The sequence below is a fragment of the Pezoporus occidentalis genome, unplaced genomic scaffold (genome assembly GCF_034315485.1).
Source record: "Pezoporus occidentalis ecotype Australia unplaced genomic scaffold, CSIRO_AGI_Poc_V1 ctg383, whole genome shotgun sequence".
Lineage (NCBI taxonomy): Eukaryota > Metazoa > Chordata > Aves > Psittaciformes > Psittacidae > Pezoporus > Pezoporus occidentalis.
Window position 1 is genome coordinate 96896 of NW_026915706.1, and position 21559 is coordinate 118454.

The 21559-nt window shown below is 35.8% G+C and overlaps 1 protein-coding gene and 1 long non-coding RNA gene across 8 annotated transcripts in view; one reads left to right on the forward strand and one right to left on the reverse strand.

Moving 5' to 3' along the window:
* The window catches only part of LOC134170596 (potassium channel subfamily T member 2), a 131172-nt gene that overhangs the window by 92969 nt on the left and 16644 nt on the right, over positions 1 to 21559 (reverse strand). For all 7 annotated transcript variants that reach the window (XM_062632114.1, XM_062632113.1, XM_062632110.1 and 4 more), the window contains exon 2: positions 6404 to 6483. In XM_062632114.1, the coding sequence (XP_062488098.1) occupies positions 6404 to 6483 (80 nt within the window). The remainder of the gene's footprint in view (positions 1 to 6403; positions 6484 to 21559) is intronic.
* Positions 1323 to 21559, forward strand: part of LOC134170597 (uncharacterized) — a 35095-nt gene continuing 14858 nt past the window's right edge. Inside the window, exon 1 of the long non-coding RNA XR_009967320.1 lies at positions 1323 to 1504. This is a non-coding gene — a long non-coding RNA (uncharacterized LOC134170597). The remainder of the gene's footprint in view (positions 1505 to 21559) is intronic.

Consider the following 21559-nt stretch of genomic DNA (forward strand, 5'->3'; position numbering starts at 1 on the left):
ATATTGAAATGTTCTAGCTGAAAGGATATATCATAAATGCTATCACAAAATACTACAACACTTCCCAAAAACATAGGTCTACGGCATAAATTTGAAGGATTCCTTCAAAGGCATCGCAGGGATACTTGCTTCTGTTACATAGGCAATTTATTTCCGTGCTAATTGGAGCTATAATCTACTACAGTGGCACTGTTGGTCTTTTGTATGTCAATCAGATTTTTCAGTCATTAGAGGATTAGAGTTTAAATTTTTGGTTTTGTTATTAATTCAATAGTCTTATATATTTTGCCAGTGTAAATATTTGCATCTAACTCTTGGTTTTAAGTTTTCATTCACTAATTAAATTAAAACTGTCAGCTGACTAAGGTCAAGTGGTGGGAGGTCACTCTAAGCAACGATTTTTTCAGTCTGGTGAACTGTGAGTCCAATTCTGCATGGCTCAACCCTTCTGTCCAAAGCAGAATATCACTGACTGAGTCTTGCACAGATGCGGCTTCATTAGCACCTAGTCATTGTAAAGACAGTATCTTTTACTGCGGCGTTGCAAGTATGTTATCAGGTCTGCTGAGCTCAATATGATTATTTCTATGCTTCAAGAACTACATCTTCATTATGCATACCCAAAGCTGTGTGCATTCATTCTCTTTTAAGGAACAAACCATAATTATCTTACAGCAATATCACATACTTTTTGACTTTACTCAGTCCTAACTTCAAAATGAATGTCTTTCAGGTAAAACTGATAAATCACCCTTCGTACCGACTAATTCCCCTCCGATTAAAACATAATATACAGCAAAGACTGAAAAATAGAAAATAGATGCCTAGATATTCTGCCATACACTTCCTGAAAGATATCTTAAGGTTTATTTCACAACACTGCTTACTACCTTTAACTGTGAAGTTGCAGTTATCACACGAGAACTGGATGGGCTTTTAGAGAGTCTTGAAATCTGTGAACTAGGGGTTAAAATCTTGTGGCCCTGACCATGAGAAGTCCCACAGCTGTTACTGGCAATTAGGTTTGTGAAAATTAACCTAGTGACTCCTGCTCTCCTATCAAGAGTAATTAGCCACAGACTATTTATTACCCAACATGACTGAAGGGGTTGAAGTAGTAAATGGGTTCAGGGGTTGTTAGGGATAGGTGAGTGTGTTGTTATGCTATTTGACTAGGAAGAAGCCCAGTACTTTTCTTGGACAATGCTATGGGGTTTGGGTTGTTGTTTTTTTGTGTTTTGGGTTTTTTGTGGTGTTTTTTTTTTCCTAGCTTTTTTGAACAGCTGCTGAATAAAACATGTATTGTTTTTCTGTACTAACCCTTTTGTGGAAGTCTGCGGGAGTATGAATGGTTGTCATAACAACAAGAAAAGGAGATAATGTTTAAAAACAAAATGAATGCACACCTCCCAGCCCCCAAAAAACACCTAACACCAAACTAACAAGAAAACCCCATCATAATTTCTCTTCTTTACCGGTTTTCTGTTGCCTAACTTTTTCTTGGGTAAGTACAAAAGTCTGCATTTTTTTCTTCTAGGTTTTAGCTGTGTAAATGTAAAGCTTTGTGTAAAATGCTTCTGCATTGATAATGGCCTGGTTTAAAGTCATCATTTGCAATTATCTGTTGGCTTAAACGATAAAAGAAAATAGTGCTTTTCTGATTAAAACCTACATCAGTACTAAGGGACCCATGCTCCTGCTTGTTGCCATAAAATCACTCTGAAATCTTCAATCTGAAATAGAACTACTTATGTATTCAAATAAGTTCCACAGATCTATTCTTAGCTATGCCTAAAAGTGCTTCTCCACAGGAATGGCTGTTTCCCACAGAATATAAGACAGGGTTTTCCCGACAAATATGCTTTCATCCAAGGGTTGTATTTAACATAGATGCATAGTGCATATCATGGATCGGGTTATATATGAAGTAAGGTGATATGCTAGGTTTTGTACCATATGTGATTGGGTTGGTTATTAAGATGCAAACATGTAAGAAAGGCTTCAAGTCTATCCTATTTCAGAAGGTCACATCTCCTAGTTCTGTATGCTTCAGCCTTTGGAAATAGGATGTGCTGTCAAAGGGAGCATATTTAGTCACCCCTATAATAAGTAATGTAGAACTACCAACTAAATGCTCCCTCTGGCTGAAATTTTCCGTAGCCTCATAGTTCAGATGTCATGTGTGAGTTGAAAGAAATGCATTTATTCCACTGCCATAGAGATCAAGGATTCCAAATATGGCAAGGAGGGTACAGTCACCAGACACAAGGTATTTAAAATAGGTTTTCATTTATTACTTGGTTACAAAGAAAGTGTTTCATGTTTATGCTTGCTGGCTGACAATTTTTGTCCTCTATTTTACATGCTGTTAGTGGATCAACATGGTCTGCTTGACTTTGTTTTTTCTTTTCCATTCACAGCCAGATTGTTCAAGTAGCAGGGTCATTTGCACAGAGTATGTCTATGTTTTGATGCTGGTGCCTGAAACTTGTATTCGGCTACAACAGCCATAGACTGTTATCCAGTTAGGAATTGTTCAATAAGATTGTCATGTAACCATGGTGTTGCATCTTTTGCCTTCTTTAGAAGAAGAAGAAATTGCTAACAGTTCAAAATCTGTTTGTTTTGTAAAATAAATATAACCATGTCAAGCATTAATGTTTCTTTCTCAGCTTGAACAAGTATTTGACTTTTTTCAGGCATTTTTAAGTACAGAGTGATATATTTTACTTCACCAGTACTGACTGTGACTTTCACTTTTATTATAAATTCTTGATGACTCTCTTAGAAGCATTTTAGGAGATTAATCCTCAGTTTTGAAGAGCTGATCTAAATCAAAGCAAAAGTGACAGAGGTAGCAGCTGAAGTTTTTATGATTACCTTCTGTTATTTCTTTCTCATAAATTTCTAACATTTTTTTTGATTTTTATCAAAATCATCTAAGTAGCAGCTGGCTTTAGAAGCTGAATCAAAATATAGTGTTAATGACTTATTTTGTGGTGATGGTTATCATTTACTCCCTCTTCACTGAATTGAAGCTTCATTTATTTTTTCCCTTTGAGACTTATTGTGGGCTGCGATAAAGCCATGTGTGATCTTGGCAAGAACAGAAAATCATAGCAATATTTCTCTTTTTTTTTTTTTTTCCTCTCTCTTTATATATATGAATATTTTTAAGTATGTGTGGTGTGGTTTTGGGAGGGGAAGTGGCTGGCTGATACCTTTGTAAAATGCTTTTCAGGCACTCATTGGAATTAATTAGATATGTCCTTGCAGAAGATTGAGTGAAAGCTAGGTTGATATTAGATATAGATGAAGGCTTGTTTTATCAGTTTATACGAATACTTCCAAAAGCAGAATAATGAATGAACCAGTTTATATTTCATGCTACTGGTGTATATATGATTTAGATCAGAATAGTATTTCTCTAGAAAATTCATATAAACTCTAGAGATGACTGCTCTGGTTGACAAAACCGTGTGATATTGCACTCGGATGTGTTAAATTCACTTGTGAAGTCTTGAGGATTAGCAGAAACTGCTTGGTGAACATGTGTAGTTTTAGTTATGCTATCAGAAAATTTGCTAATATATTGCCAATTATTCCCTCAAAGATATCAATCATATTGTTAGCATGTGAAGGAAGGTTTTCAGTGCTCTCACTGAATGCTAAGATCTGAAGGGTAATATATTTATCAACTCCTCAAGGCCACTAAGCAACAGAATCCTCCAGTTTCAGTGGAGGATTGAATGAGTACACCTGAATGAGTGCCATGTTACTATCTCGGCAGAGGGTGTTTAGAGATTGTATTTTGGAGAATTCTGGTTGTGAGTATTTGGACAAGAACCAAGATCTGTTCGACTGAACTTGCTAATTCTGAATGCTTTGGTTTGGGGATTTTTAATTATTTTCATTAAGTACAGCAATAATTGCTGTATTTCTTGTTTCTTTCTCCTGAAAATTGCTTTGTTTAATGTCTAATTGTTGGTTAAGCTTCTTGTATCAAGAGAACCAGTAGCAGTGCTTGTGGGGTTGTAGTGGGAAATGCCATGCCCATGCCATACATTGCTGGAAGTACAGTAAGCACACTCATTTCCAATTTGTTTTCTCCAGACTGGCTCCATAATTCAATAGTAGACAAAACCTGCCTCGTATCTTAGAGGTTTTTTTCTGCCAGGAAAAGAAGGTGCCCATAATAACAGTGTCTCTACCAGCTGTCTACAGGAAAAACTCAATAATGTGTTTTTATTTGTCAATCAAAACCACAGCATGCTTCTATGAAATTTATCTCAACTCTGTATGACATCATTGTGTAAGAAAATTAATCAAAATCTGAATTTTTCCAGCAATCACCAAGCAAGCTAAACAGGCAAATTCTTGTGCTACTTGTCTATAGCATGAACCCATCTCTAATAGGATGAATTAATAGCTGCTTCCCATTCTCTTTCTTATTTCAAATAAGCTTCCATATCATTCCGGTTCTTTGGACCCGTATATCTCACTTACCCAATCAAAACTTAATAGAGACATCCCAGGACAGTAACTTATTACAATTCTCTTAATATACTTAGCCAGAAGCGTATACACTTGGAAAAGGAATGGCCATGAATTCATACTGATTAACTCCCAGGTAATTTTTGTGCTGATGATTATAAATTTAACTATTCTTATACATACAGGATCAGCAGTTCTGCCATCAAAATATGTATCTGTGTATACATATTTTTTTAATCTTGCTAAGATCTAAGTAGGGAGAAAAATCTTTCACTTAAGCAAGAAGGTACTATTCAGAACCTTCCCTTCTTACAGCGAAAAGAGATTAGTGAGTCAAGTCATAACTTCATAGATGTTCCTAGTAGACAGACTTTATCAAAGCCCCGTTTTGTGGACTACATCAGAAACAAAAAGGCTATTATTTACAGCTTTCCAGACTGCTTTTCTAGCCGGGAGTAATACTCCTTTCTAATTTAGGATGCTTCTTTGTCTTACTCCATTACACACTGTATCAATGATGTCAGAAGTCAAAGGCTATAAAGATATAAAACATTTAAAAGGTGTATAAAGTCACAGGGAAAAAAGTAGAAGAGAATTAAAATCACCTGAGAAGCTGTAGTGCAATAAATTTAAAATATAAATCTACTTAAACTCATTTATCTCTAATAAATCACAGAATAGTTGAGGTTGGAAGAAGGTAACCCACAGCTGGTTGCCTAGGATGGTGTCTAGACAGTTTTTTAATAATTGTTTGGAGGGAGACTCCACAACCTACATAAATAACGTGTGAACAAAAATTTATTCTATGTAAGCACAGAGTATGAAATTTTTCTTCATGCATGTCCTTTCTTTATTCTATGCATACTGAGGCTTTATGCAGTAAGAGAGGTCTTAAGAGTGCTAATACAGAATAAAAAACTTATTTCAAATAAAAACATCTTAAGAAATAGTATCTCTTACAAACAGGAGATCTTGTGGTCTGTCTTTTTTTTTTCTTTTAGGTTATCTACTCTCCCAAATTTTGTTTATCTGAAGATTTTTTTAGATTGGGATACCAAAAAAGTAGTTTGTTCTTTTCTCCCTTCTGTCCTTTCTCAGACACAGAGCCATGGACCCATCTTAACTGTATTACAGAGGCCAAAATGTATTTTTGGTATTCCAAAAGCTTTATGTATGAAACCATTGTAATTTGAGTTCTTTACAAGTGTAGGACAAGTGGAGGCAAATTCAATCCTGCTACATGGACATGAAGGAAAATTTAAGTCAGTTGTTGCTCTTCCCTAGCTATGAACTCCACTGGTCTAACCAAGATTTGATAATATACCATGCTTCCATCTGCTTGGACAAGCTGCATGGATGTATTTAAAAAGATTAATATCTTAGTCCCTCCGTATTACTTTCCTATATCATGACCTATGGTATCATGTTCAGGAGAAGGAGGTATGTCCTTCCCATTAATTTCCTTTCCAAATTGTGTGGGGTGTTTTAGTAGAGATCAATTTTAAAATTTCTTTAGGAATACTTAAGGAAACTGAACACTTCAAAACCACTAGGTACTTCTGCAGCTTTTTTCCCTCCAGTATCTCGGAGACTATTTGATTTCCTAGACATAAGGTCATGACTTGTCAATAAGCACTGTAATGTCACATCCATGAAAATTAGTCAACTTGATCACAATACAGAAATAAAACCATGTTACTAAGTATTAGAGTCTACAAAATAAATACATTGGTTTTAAGTTTAATACTTTCTGAATTTGTTTTGGATATTATGTAAAACTGACTCCTCTATGGGATAAAATTTTAGCTCAGAAGAAAATCTATGGTAACTTTGCTGTTGCCTTCAGTGGAAATGGATTCTACTCAAAGTATCACAATTACGCTTAACAGAAATTAATCCAACTGCTTACTTGATCTTTGGTTTTTGATGAAGAAGAGCTTTAGTCTCTCTTTAAATGTATTTTCATTCATATAGAATTCAACTTGCACCCTGAAATATAAAAGGAAGTATTAGAATTGAATATTAAAGATAAGTAATTTTTAAAATTTTCTCTAGTTGTTTGTTCTTTATATAAAACTGGAGGAACAAAGAGAGAGTATTCAGCCAAAAGCTCACTGAATTTGAATGACTGATGTTGGAAGATTAAAAAAACAAACAAACAAAAACCAACCAAACAAAAAAAAAGGCAAAAAAAAAAACCCTTATCCCCTTTACATGCAGAATCATTTTCTTGTTACTTGGACACTCTACACTTCAAAATCAGAAGCATCTACATTTTGGTATTTTTGTTGGTGAACTGTTCTGTCTGCATCTTTGTAAGGAAAATTTCCTTGATGTTCAGGTTAAACCTCTCATTTTAACTTCCTTCCTGAAAGAACTGAATTTTGATGATGATTCTTTTTTCTGTCTTGTTCATATCTCTGTTAAGCGTTCACTTGCTTTTGCCCACCATTAATTAAATGCTCATGCCCCAAATAAACCACCTCGCTGAATTTTGCTTTTGTCACAAGGAAATACTGAGGCTTGAAAACAAAATTATGTCGCAGTCATACAATATTATACAGAAAATAATCCCCTTATCATATTAAAACAACAGTAATATTTTTACTCTTCCCTTCCCCCCCAGATCTGCCAGAATGTATTTCATGTCTCTGTCCCTCAATTCAGTCTGAGTATAGCTCATGCAATAGTTCTACAGACTAGAAGAGAGAACTGGTGCAGAGGCTGGCAAGGGGAAATGATGTGCAATAGTTGTACAGAAAGACAGGCCATTCCAGAGCTCTGGAGCTGTACTGCTTGCTATAGGATAAGTACAGCATTAGTTCCATTTCCTCTGAAGTCCCTGCTCTACCCAACTGGCTCTCCCTCACCAGTCCCAGCACTCCTCCAGCAATGAATCACTTTAACCCCAGCACAATTTTGGTGTCTTCCTGAGAAGTCAGTCCTTAGAGAACTATTCTACTGTTGCTGAAGAATAAAGTGATACCACAAAAGTGAGTTACTCCCTTATGTCTCGCTTTCTCTGTACACCATCATGTGTTGCAAAACTGCATATACCTTTTCTGTGTGTAGGCATACTTGCCTTTATCGCCATAATTCTTTTCAGCAATCTTTCATCAAATGACTCTACTTCAGTTATTTATTCTTACCTGTACTATTGTATTTTGAAAGCAGGATCCTAACTTTAGTTTTTCCCTTCTTGAATGTGAAGCCTTTGCTGGAACAATTTTTGTATAATGTTATCTATAGTCTCTCTCTTCCCCTCAAATACTTGTCTAATACCACATATGTCTGTACACTTACAGAATTGGAGGATTATTTAATTACGGGGCAAGAATGGATGGCATCTCAGGTAATGTGACTTTTTCATTTTTGCTTATTTACTATCAGATGCTTAGGCATATCACTTTGTAGAATAGGGTCAGCATGTCATAAAAAAAGGCTTTCTATGACTCAGTGAGGTCAGTTAATTTTAGCTAGTCATTTAGCTTTGGTGTGGTTTATCGTAGTATTCCTTGTAGAATGGAAAATTACACCGCTTTCTTTGCAGGCCAAGGAAAAACGTAACCTTACTTTTAAGAACCTATATTGGAACTAAGCTCTAAAGCTTACAGAACTATATATTTATTTCTGTGCAATGACATGTTTGACATGGTTAGAGCAACCCCTACCCTAGATCATCTTTTCTGCCTTATTTGGTTCACCTCACTGTGATAAGATCTTTAAGCAGCTGGAATTAAAGAGGAGGAACCCATCTGCCCTCTGCTTTAAATGGAGAGTAGCTCCAACTGTGTCTTTCAAACAGCTTGGGCACAGAGGAATGTCCTAGAAACTGCCATCAAACTAGAGGAAAAGCCCATCAGATGAAGAGCAACTTGTTTCTGGGCTTTTATTTTACCTAAATATAGACTAAGTGTTGCGCTGTTCAAGACTGCAGGAGTCACTGCCAAATAACAGAAGAAGCACAGCTTAGCTGGTAACTTTAAGGGAAGTTAAGGAAGCATAACCAGAGGTTAATCAGTAGGTGAGCAGGTTTGTGGGGCCCTGAGCTCTGCTTCCGTTCTTTTCTGCACATTTCCCAAGGTACTTACTATCAGTGCAGTGACAGTTTTAGTGAGAAATCTACCCCATCATTTGGCAGCTGCCACATGCTAAGTGTATATACATAATCGTCAAGGACATATTTTAGTAGGTAAACGAAGTGGTACAAGCTATTGAAGTAAGGGATGTATTGAAAAGGTGCACTGTATCGGTGATCTTTTTTACACATTTTAAACTAGTCTCTCAAATTTTTCAGTCAGAAAATTACAATAGTCACTTATGAAAGAACAACATGTTAACAGTAAGCCATCATTTAATGATAATAAGGAAAGAGGATGTGGGAGCTAATCACCCTCCTATCACTACCATTCTGAATTGCTCTGATAGCCTTTTAACAGCTGTCTACGTCTCTTTTCTTAGCAACCTATGCTCACAGCAGACTAGGATTCCACAGTGCAGCAGTTACCATGGCAAAATGGATTACGAATGCTGCTAATACCACTTTTGTGGCTCAACTCCTCCTTCCCCTGACTTTTTTAAACTTCAGCAAAAACTGTGTAGGGCTTCTACATTTGCAGGAAATACATTATTGTGTATGTATAACCATGTACAGACAGAGAATATTTCACTCTGTTTCTTAAAGGCTACTATTTACCAAGTAAAGCTAGGAATGAATGGGTGAAGAAGCCACTGGCAGAGATAAGGACAGAAACCTTCAGATACTATTCCTTTCCAGTATTCTGCTTTTGATTTTTACAGAGGAAACTCATTCTACTTGAACATTTGCTTTAATCTTTTAATAATTAAAATTTTCCTTATTTTATTTGCTCTTTTCTGTATTTTTCCCACTACGAAGTGCAACCTAAAAGAGGAGTATGTTGGGAACATAACAGAAATTCTGATCCTTACTGAAAATGCACAAATATATGGCTAACATACCTGTGGCAAAACCAACTGAAGTTATGATTCTCTTGAAAGCACAGCGTGCTTTTGGTTCTTTTAACCTTCTTAAAATTAAATTCCACTAATAGTAGTCTTCCCTAGTTTAAACCCAAAGAACAGTGATGTCAATGGAATCTTGCAAACTGCAAGACGCACCTTGAAGTACACAAAGTACAAGTATACATTTCACTCTTCTAATTCAGTCAAGATGTAACTTGAGTAGTACATTTTAATGTAATACAAAGTATAGCAGGAAAATACTAATTCATGCCAAGGACACTAAATGCAAAGCACATCTCATGACTAAATAACTGGGACCAATCTGTCTGCACTCCAGTTACTTAACTAATTTTGTCTGCATTTTTTCCATTGCTATTTACAATGTCATCCTAACTCCATAGCCGTGTTTTCCTATAGTTAACAATATTACCTTGCACGCTCAGATCTACAAATTGCCTTTTGTTTAGAAAATAGTATATTTGGCTAAATTAATCCCTTCAAAAATGAAAGTATAATTGGATTTCTCACTACATGCATGCAAAGAGCTGTAAACATTTATACTGACTACTTCTTGACATCAGAATCAAGAAAAGTTGTTAATTGTACAAATAGAGCCAATCTGCAGAAAACTACATCAATTTAAGTCCATCTTTATGGGAAGGGACATTTCATGTTTTTCCTACAAAAAAGCTCCTTGTAATATATAAAAAAAATGGGTTTTTAAATTGTGATTTGCCAATCCAGTATATGTGAAATCCTGTTAGATTACAAACCTGAAAGTTTATTATGTAGTGTGTAGATCAGTGCTTAGAAATTAAGCATCTGAAGTGCTGAAGTGAGCTGCTATTGTTAGAGCTTATTTTATATTAAAAAACAAGAAAATGGGCATTTTTTTTTCTGATAGCTTTTAATAAGATTAACGTATTCTAATGATGGCTGTCTTGCATAGCAGCTCTCAAAGTTTTGCATGTTCTGAAGCACTCAGAACTCTGATTTACTTAAAGCTCCACAGAAAAATGGTCACTTGATTTTCCAGGCCTGCTTGTTCTGTCAGAATCAATGACAGATCAAGACCACTTGCTGAAGGAAATGAATGTAAGACACTACGTTTCCATTATTGGCTCTTAACTTGGGGAGGCCTTCTGTTTGTTTCTGGGAGGAAATCAGTCATAAGTTGCATGGGTCATGATGAACACTGACCAGATGAAGTTCTGAGTTTTTTACTTTGTCTCCATGCTGAATGACTGCACCCCAAAACAAATGGTAGTAATTGTGGAAAGGAGGGTGATTCATCCTTCCCTGTGCAAAGGAAGGGTGCTTCCAATCAGTGTTGCCTCCCATTGACTGGAAGGACAGAAAAGATTCTATTTCATTTGCAGCCTCCTAATTTGGTACTCTATTCTTGCAGTGAGAGCAGGATATAAGAGAGTTGTGGAGATCAGCATCTCAACATTTTTCTGGGTACTTTAGGACATAGTCTTTAAAAGATACACTGCTACTGAAGCTGTTTGCCATGCGCTATGCTGATAAAATCGAACATTTGCAACATGACACTGCATTGTTTTAAAGATGAATTCTAGTAAGTGTAGAACAATTACAACTGACAGGTACAAGGTCTTTTTCTGATAGGGGATTTTATCTGTTTGTTACAAATAAACCAATTAATATTTTCAAGATCTCTGCAGAACTGTGCTTGTGCAAAACTGTCTTCTAGATTCTTTATAATATCTAATGTTGTGAATGTACATAACGGAACACAGGTTCTACACCTTCTAACAGTTGCCTTGTAGTATAACACCTATTACCCCTTTATTTTTCCGAACTAAATTCTTGCAGTACTTCCCTAGAACAACTTATGCAGTGTTAACTGTCTGGTCCAAATTTCAACTGCCATGTGACGGACCTGTTTGGTCATCTTAATACTTGTAGTCTATGCTCTGACATATGTTCCTGGGTGTTTCTTTTGTTCTGCTCTTTCTATGTATATATTTAGTTAAAGGTTACCTTCTAAACCAGTGAATCTGAGTTAATATATCTAATGAAGGTTTTTCAGACATACTCCTTTTAGCTTGATTATGTAACTGGATGTTACCATAACTAATGGATTTGTAGAGATCGGGTGTTATCAGTGTCATCATAAAAATTCTCTGTATTGATAAAGATAGAAATAGCATGAACTGAGTTGAGTTTATTCACAAGTTACAGGATAAAGGATCAATGATGTATAAATAACTTTGTAGCTTAGAACTGTATGTGTGCTGCGACCCTTTTTTACTGTATCTTTCCAGTAAGTGCTGCTTGTCTCAATTGAAAGAAATCCAAGATAGCATCAGAAAATAGGCCAAGCTGAAATTTTCAGGCTGCACAAAGTAAAAATTTGCACCTGCAACCACAAGAAAATGTTTTCTAGGTAAAAGCAAGCTTTCTTAATTGTTCAAGAGAAAATGCTAAAAATTGCAGCCCTTAATTAAAATTTTCTTCATTATAATTAAATAGAATATGTGTATCTAGAATATATCTTAAAATCTGATAGTGAGCCAGCTTCGTGTTCCTTTTTACAATCAGTTGGCCCCAGTTATATAAAACTGTCTTCATGAAATCTATACAGATCCATGGCAGCAATTAATATTACCACAACAGAAGTATGAAATTACATTTTTTTTTAACTCTTCTGTGCAAAACATCATCATTTTTTCCATTCTTTTGAGGGAAAGATTTTTAAGGGAAGACTGATAGCAAGCAGCTGAGAATCAGCAGTGGGTAGCATGCGTGCTTTTTAATCAAATAATAGTACTTGAAAAAAAATAAAAATCCTTCACTCACAATCAGTCTTGCAAATTCAAAAAGGAAATGATCACTTCAGTCCAAGACCCATGAAAACGAGTGACAGCTTCACCATTCCAGTAATGGTGTGGTAATAAATGAATTTGCAATATGTATTCTTCATCATTAGAAACTTTTTTTTTTTACTTGCTTTTTATGTTGCTTTACTTTGGGGAACTGAAACTGCAGAGCATCCCCCTCCATTTTAGCAGCCCTGCAAACACCAAACACTTGACTTTTTGCTGCAAATACCACTTTCCCATTGCAAATCTATTGCTTGAAGTTCGAAAGTCAATAAATCATATGTGAATGATTCATTAAGAAATCGTGGACTTTTAAGCTAAACTTTGCAAGAAAAGTCACAGAAGGAAGATACTTGACAAGTTTGGTAAAACTTCTCTTTCTCCCCTCCTCCCCCTGTAAGGGTACAAGGGGAGGAAGCATAAATATTTTAAAGTGAATTTACTGCATGTGAAAATAGCTTTTTTTAACCTCTGGGCGAAAATACTTCCTGAATAGGATATACACAGCACAGAGCTACTGCAATGGAAATCCATTATGTGAGGCCTTTTAACTGTGTAAGTCTGAAAACTCTGAGTAATGGGGTATGCTTCAGGAGGTTTGATTCCAGATGCTGTTCAGTTGTATGTAGTTGTGCTAATTAATCACACCTGAGTAGCAGGAATGTTCGTTGGGGTTTATAACAATGTTGGTAACTGCTCATCAAAAGGAGACTTGAAACAAACTTGTTGAATACTAAGCATACTGTGATAACACCTTTCCGTTGCTGTCAGCTTGGATTCAACTCTTTATTTAGACTGTAAGGAGCAAACAACGGAGTAACCCATTAAAATCTACCATGTATTTCTACATTTTTCCACTCAAATCTTGTTCTCTCGTCACCAGGACAATTTCTCTGTTGCTTTCCTAAAATTCTTCTGTACCAATTTTCTTGTTGTCATTCAAAAACATTTAATTTTTGTTTCAGGTTTTATTTTAATAAGTTTGGATTAAGTTTGCATGCTTCCCATTAAACCATTTTCTCTTATAAAGCAAGCAGCTAAACACTACGAGGGACATTGTCATGGAGATTATCCAGATAAAGATATAAACAGGTGTCCAGATAAATAAAAGTCTTAAACTGTTCTAGCAGATTTCAGTCATCTCTAGAATAGTAAATAAATACAAAGACAAATTGCTCTCTTCAGATATGGCAGTTTACAGGTACACATCTTTCTTATATATGAAAAATGACTGCTACTGCTTAACCCAGGACACAGAGAAATCTAAATCACTATTCACTTAAACTCTACTTCTCATCTGTAAGGCAAATGTATCTCAGTAGTCAGCTACTGCTCCTCTGCAAGTTATCTTTTTCTTTCTTGGCATTTTTCAAGATTGCATCTTTTCAAAAGCAGCAAGTAGAACTAAGCTGAGAGCTGTTAGTACATGGCATCCTCACAGATCAGATTGCTTATCTGTTTTATTTTTACTTAAAAAAAATAAGAAATTAAGATTTAGTTTTCTGAAAATGCAGCAGAAGGGAGAAAAAGAAAAAAAGAGCAGATGGATAGGAAAAAAAAAAAGGAACAAAAACCCTTTGTGGGTGAATCCCAATCTGTCATTTTTTTAAGTATCACATCACCATGAATAAAATATAATTTTATAATTTTAAATATGACTCATTAATAAGTTACCTGAATCACACACCCAACTTCCTAGCAGGTCTGTTCCAATGACCACTTATATCAATTGGAAAGAATCTATTTACTCAGAGTTGAGTAAAGTAATCAAATAGTAAAAATATTCAAACAAGGTATTTCCCTATTGGTTTAGGTATGTAATTACTATTTTCCTCCCCAAATGAAAGCAATTTTCTTGCTATTTCAATTATACAATGTATTTTACATAAAACTGGCAGGTCAGTGTAAGATTCAGAAAAGCATATATATTGATTCTTCTCTAATGTATTTCCACAGCTTTTTGTTATCATCTTGCTTTATTATTACCTCTGTTTGCTGGCTTTTCTGCTTTTGTTGTTTTTTTTGTTTGATTTTTTTATTGAATTACTCTGGTTATACTGGTCAATTATAACCAACAATATATTTAGTGTTTCATGGAAGAATGCACAGCATAATTATATGAAGTCAGAAAACCAAATTGGAAGTGCTTGCATTTGTTTTCAGTAATTTTCCAAATTGAAATTTTGGGATTCAGTAAATTAACCTACATTTTTATCAAAGACACAGTAAATTATAGGGAGGTATTAGCTGCACCTACCCTAAAGGAAATAAAAGCTTATGAAAACTCTTAAACAACAGCATTTGGTGTAAGCACATAAATTTACAAGATCTGCGTATGGAGTCTTACTCATTAACATTTCCTGAGGACAGGGAATGTTCTAAGATAAAAATGTCAACATGTCATGTCAAAATCACAGATTCCTGTTTTCCCTCTGAAAATTGTTTCATCGAAGGTAATTATACTTGTCCTTTATTGTACTATAAGTAGCAAATTAGTCGAATTTTTCCAAAGAAAATACCTTCATCAACCTAAAGAATAGTTTTGCTTTGTTTTAGTTTTGGTATCGTTTGGGTTTTCTGACCCAATTAATACAGAATGTCTGAAATTTCCTAAGTTTTTGTATCCTTGAATTTATTTCCTGTACAACGATGCAAGACATTACGCTGCTTTTTGTATCACAGTGACCTGATGGGATTTGATCTATATTCTGTGTCCTCCCTTTTGGGATCTGTATTCTTCTCATATGTCTCTGCCCTAACTTAGTTGTCATGATTGCTTTCTGAATAACTATATGGAGATGATAATGATTCTTAACTATTTAACAGGTTCCCATAGATTTCAGCAGTACAAATGGCAAAAATAAGGCCATCCTCCATAAAAATACTAAGAAAAGTTTTATAAGAAGCATCAGATGAACTAGAATAGTGGGCACTTTCAGAAAACATTGCATTTGTCCTTCAAACATGGAAGACTTCCTTCCCAAATGTTAAGCTAAAAATGAGTACTTTTTACACTTAAGATCCTCCTTTTTTAAATTGACCACCAAAGAGGTATCTGTAAGTAATCTGAACTCTCTGACCCCATTCAGACTGACCTAGTTGTTTTTTGTCTTTTTTTTTTATTTTGACCTCCTAAAGCTGCTTCCTTAAAGACAAACAAAATGCCCGTATTATGGATATTTGGAAGATAAATGAAACCCAAAATTTAGCATATTTCTCTAAAGCAATTATAAACCTGAAGTGTATGTAACTATTAACTGTGAGAAAATAAACCTCTGGATGTATTGCAGTTGCTGGATCTAAAAATCCAGCTTCAAAATGAAGCCAGTGAAATGCCTTCTGCAGTTTCTGTGTTGTGATACCAACATGATGGCTCAGAACTTGAATCACAGAACTCCCTCCAAATTATTCTATCTGCTGTAGAAAAAAAACGTTGCAGTTAAAACTCATCTCCAGTCAATGAAAGTTTGACACTCAAGTCTACAGTTCACATTTGCCTATTTTGCAAATGCAGTCCAGGTATGAACTATGTTTTTTTCAGAAATTAGTTGACTTTACTGCCAAGTCATGGGAAAGTAAGCAGCTAAATTCTTGAGACACTATAACCTTCAAATACTTAGACCTTTACTTCCCTAGAATGAAGCTGTTGCTAATTTTAGTCTCCACTGAGGTTGCCTGTAGTCTATATATATATATATATATATATATATATATATATATATCCCTCTAAACCTGTGATACATCACTCTTTTGATTCCTTGACTGACCTATTGCCTGTTTCCTTCAGCAAAATTGTGGAATGTTTCTTCAGCTTAAGAGATGTGAAGGAAAAGTGCTCAATTTCAATTTTGTTACCACCCCTGCTACTTACTCCCTACCTTCCATCCCTAGTCCTCACAACTTCCTCTTGCCACCCCCAGCTGTCACCACAGTTTGCTTTGTCACCTCCTAATCCCTTCAGAGAAGGATATGATGAGTGTGGAGTAAGTGCCAAAGCTGCTCTCCAGGGCCCTGTGCAGCAGACTCACTCACAACAGCTTATACAGCATGAAGCAGGCTGCTTTAGTTTTAGGCTATATGGAAGGTAAATCCATGTATGAATCAACCTAGCAACCTAAACATAAATATCTGGGTAGGACTGGCAAGTTAAGATGTATTCAGAGAAATGACCCAAAACCTTTATACAACAGGTGCAGTAAGAGGTTAAATAGAAGTCTGACAGTCTAAATAAGGCCAAATGATAAAACTGGTTACTTCTCTAGTTGTGTGTTTAAAAAAAAACAACCAAACACAAACACCAAAAAGAAGGAAAAAAACCCCACCCAAAACCCAAACAACCCAAGCAAACAAAAAACCCCTCAACAAACAAAACACAAAGCTGGAGGAAGCAGTAGCAAAATCTCACAAAGAAGCATACAGTATTACAAATAAAAGCAGCTACCCAGGATTTTATGTGGGCAGCACCTACTTTACACAGTTGGGTTCAGACTGACGAAACAGAAGAGCACTTAATTTCCTTACTTTTGCAACCTGCAGTGGAGGGAGTACCAGCCCTGAAAGCAGGAGAAGCCCAAGCCTTGGGATTTGATTTGAGCTTGCTATAACTTGAAGTACAGAAAGAGCTCCTGCTAGAAGCCTGCCAGCACAGCTGTTTAAGACATGAGGCTAAGCTTAGACTGCAGTTCCAGGTCTATAAACTTCAGTTTAAGCTAGCTGAACTCTTCAATGTTGTGGTGTATGAACGATAAACTTGCAGTCATGTGTATACACAATAAGTAAAATACATGTTCACTGTGGAGTCTTTTACTAGTGTAGATTGGGGATCTCTGCAGAAGCAAATAAATCATTAAGGAATATTCAGATACATGTCTTCACTGAACCATCTACTTGGTATTTAGCAGCTTACTGTTGGCTTTGAGGAAAATTGTGTACACAGTTTTTAGTTTACAGATGCAGTAGCTGTTCGATTTATGTTTGGAACTAGACAGCTGTTTATTTATCAACATGCAGTTTACTGCTTTCTCTGCTGCTCTCAATAATGCCATTTCTTCCCAACTACTGTTAAATCAATACTGACCAATGAACACTTTATTTGCTTATTACCAGATAAACTAGTGGTACAGGTTTGTATGTGAATTTAGATGTAAACACAAAATCGTTTCTGTCAACCATGTAAAATAGGCTTGTGCTGACTCTTGGCAGACAGCAGTAGACACATTGTCAAGCCAGGATGTTTTATGACCAGTGTAAGAAGCTGCCATCTCCACAAGGGGGGAATCTCTGCTCACGTCACCCTTACGAAGGGCTGATTTCCAGATGCGTCTGACTAGGAATTTGCTCTAATAGAAGACTCTATTCTTTCATTTGGAGAGTTTTCAGTTGAATTGGTTTGTTGATCAGACTCATCTTAATCATTGTGATAAACTGTCCTGGTTTAGGCCCAGCCGGCAACTCAGAACCATGCAGCTGCTCACTCACTCCCCCAGCTCTTCCTCCCCGTGCTTCCACAGGTATGGGGAGGAGAATGGAAAGAATGTAACTCTCACGGGTTGAGATAAGGACAGTCCAGTAACTAAGGCTAAAAACTAAGTTAACAAACTAAGTAACTAAGTTAACAAACCACTACTGCTACCCCCAGTAATAACAACAAGGGAAGAGAACACAACCGCTCACCACCCACCTACCAATACCCAGCCCAACCGAGCAGTGACCTAGCCCTTCCGGCTAACTGCCACCAGTTTATATAGTGGGCATGACGTGCTGTGGTATGGAATACTTCCTTGGTCAGTTTGGGTCAGGTGTCCTGTCTCTGGTTCCTCACAGCTTCCCTTCCTCCCTGGCAGAGCATGAGACTCAGAAAGTCCTTGGTCAGACTAAACATTACTGAGCAACAGCTAAAAACACTGGTGTTATCAGCACTGTTCTCAGCCTGAAAGTCAAAACCACAGCACTGTACCAGCTACTAAGAAGGAGAAAAATGATTGCTACTGCTGAACCCAGGACAGTATCATAGCTAATGCAAAGCATAGCAAGAGCAAACACTCTGGGATAGTGGAAAAGGCTGTGATCATGAACTATCTCTCTTTGTATTGCTGGAAAAAGCAGCATAAATAATATGATGCCACAAACTTAATGGACCAATTATTCAGTTGCCCAGATAATGAAAATAATCGGAGGAAAGGGTGGGTGGGAAGAAGACAACCAAACACTCTAGTCTAGAACTGTACAGTGTGATGCTTACGGAATTGCATTCATAAATGCAATTACAGATATCTGGGTTTATACTGCAATTGAGTTTTGTTTTTTTTTTTTTAATTGCTATTATCTGTAGCTATGTTTAAAGCTAAACTTCAGTTTAGCATAATAAACCATTCTGTATTCATTAGCAGACTTTTGCTGACTATACCTACTTCCATCACTGGTCCTTAGCTAGTGAGCCTTTTAGGATAGGTCTTCCACTGATTCTGTAAAATATCTGTTATTCATGATACAGTAATGATAGCTGTCATAGTTCTATTGCACACTCATTCAGATTTTTTTTTTTTTTTTTTTGCAACTGGCAAATTCATATACTCATAAATAGCATTTAAAAAAATAAATCTGTTGGTTCTTTTTTGTCTCCTTCAAATCTGGACAAATGTGATTATCTTATTTTCAAAATTCTCTAAATGGAGACAATATTTCCATAGGCCAAATCCCTAACGAATTCTCTTAAGTGCTGAAATATTTCCAAGTGGATTATGAAAAAATCATACATCTGTCATTATTTGGATGTTATAACTCCTACAGGGGTATTTGAAGCCGTTTATATGATCATGCTAATAATCATCTAGTCAGAGCCCATTTCACAAACATGAGTTACTTCTAAGATAGTACAGATGTTTCTCTGCAACCTTTCCTTAATCACGCTGCCTGTATCAGGCTGTCTAATAACATTTACATAATGTTAACTAATACGTAAGTTCCAGAACACATTTTAGCACTTCAGAACACAGTAACGGGAGCACTTTGGTATCATTAGGAAAATGTTGATGATTGACTTGTTTCAAGAATAATTATAGTGATGGTAAGAACAAAACAGAATATGGGAATAGACATGGGAATGGGTTGAGCGTCGATGGAAGGGAAAGTTGGTAAAGAGGGTATAACAGAATGAGGATGTATTAAAATAAGCAACAGTGTGTTACTTGCTCTGCTTTTGCATTACCATTTCACTGCCTGCTAAACAACCAAACAAACAGACCAGTTCAATCTGCTAAATAACAGACTAAATAGTCTGCCCTGGTGCAGACACTCTTCAATTTTAAAAGAAACCTAATTGAGTAAAGGAAAATATGACTGGCAAAAAATTAATATTGTAAGAGCTTTCACCCTTTTAACAATGAGAATTAGAAAAGAATCTTAACTTCCAGCTGTATAAATTTACAGTTAACTGAAACACTGTTAGCTTACTAAAATAAAGCATGGTACATTTCCTATTTCAATTTGTACTGTTCACAAAAATCAAAACTGATACTTTATAGGCATAATTAGAGCTGTGTTTGAAAAAAGTACAAGGAAGAAGATGCATAAACACAGTATACCTAAAAAGAGGCTTTAATGTGATTTAGCACTTCTTTGTTGTGCTAAACTGATTCTGGAGAAGTAGTAGTTACCCACAGTCAAGAGCTGAATCCCCTGTCTTAGTCTACTGCACAAACACACATAGACGCATGAAGTTTATCAAGCTCCTGTTCTGTCTAGGGGAAGGCTGTGTTCCATTTACTGCTGTAACCTTGTCTATTTTTCTTTCCGGCATTCTTCCATTTTCATATTTGCCGTCTTCAAATGTTCTCTCTGAAAGTGCTTCTCAAATACCAGTCTTTTGCATGTCTTCTGGATGAGTGGTAGTTCAGTACCCTGAATTCTTCATTGTGTGATTCATATTTGATCTATACATCCTGGTCCTGTGCTCCATCTACTTGAGGCACATTGCTTGACCTATGCCATTATTCTTTTTGAAATGGGAGTCACAAGCTCCTCTGTTTCTCTAGTGCTCTTCTATAATGGTCTTACCTAGATTCAAGGTCTCTGGATTGTATCAAAATGCAAATAATAAAAATATTTGGCAAGTATGTATAAAGTTCAGAATCAGATTTTTGTATATCGCAATGTTTTCCTTCCAATGTTCTTTTATTTCTCCCATTTTTCTCTTTACAAACTCCTATGAATACTTTGCTTTAAAAAAAAATTAAGATGTAAGAATCTCAAGGATCCAATTCTATAGCCACTTAAGTTGGACAGCACCTTAATATTTCAAATGGAAAAGAGATCATGCTCAGTGTGATTCCAATTTCTGTGGAGTTGCATAAGCCATGTTCTTAGCACAAATATGTTCACGCAATTCCTAATTGGGTGTGAACAGTATGAGTATGTATAGTATTCTCAGGTATATGGTTAATGTTATTCAATGCATATCATAATTCTTCTTAGTTTTATATATTCTGGCTGTCATACTCCTAACATTGCTAAAATGTCAGGAGTTTCCAGGCACACAGACTAGGCTTCAATGCCAGATACTGAATTGACATATTTCGTAATCACAGTATTAGTGATAACAGTAAAGAATTAAAAATAGCACAGCTAAATAAAATCATGAAAAAAGGCAATTAAATAGTCTTATAATGTACATTAGGAATGATAAAAATATAAGTATTGGTTAGAATGTCAACGAGACATGAAAAAGAGTAAATGGTACCCATGCAAGACCTACAAGTTTGATTTAGCCTGGGAACAAACTAAGAATGAAGCGAATGACAGATATAAATAGAGTATGAGCTGTAGCACTCTGCTCCATTATGAGATAATTGGAAGAGATAGATAAGGGGGAAGTCTGAAGTGAACATCATGTACTTAAACTTTTATAAAGCATTTGAAAAGGCTCTCTGGAGATTGATACCGAAGGTAGAAAATCAAATACTTGTAATAAGGAAAAGAAGTAAACAACCCAAAAAGTAAACAAACAGGGTTGATATAACACAAAGTGAGTGCCAGTCCTTACACAAGACATTTTCATTTGGAAACAGTAAAAATGCTATTTCAGCTACAGAAATTCTTTTTTTTTTAAATGTTTTTAATATAATAAATTAGTTTGAAAGTTAAAAAGGATAAGAACTGACTGAACAGGAAGGTAACTTAACTTGAAAAATAAAATGGTACAAAATCCCCTTTCATAATGAACATACAATGTTCCTTTA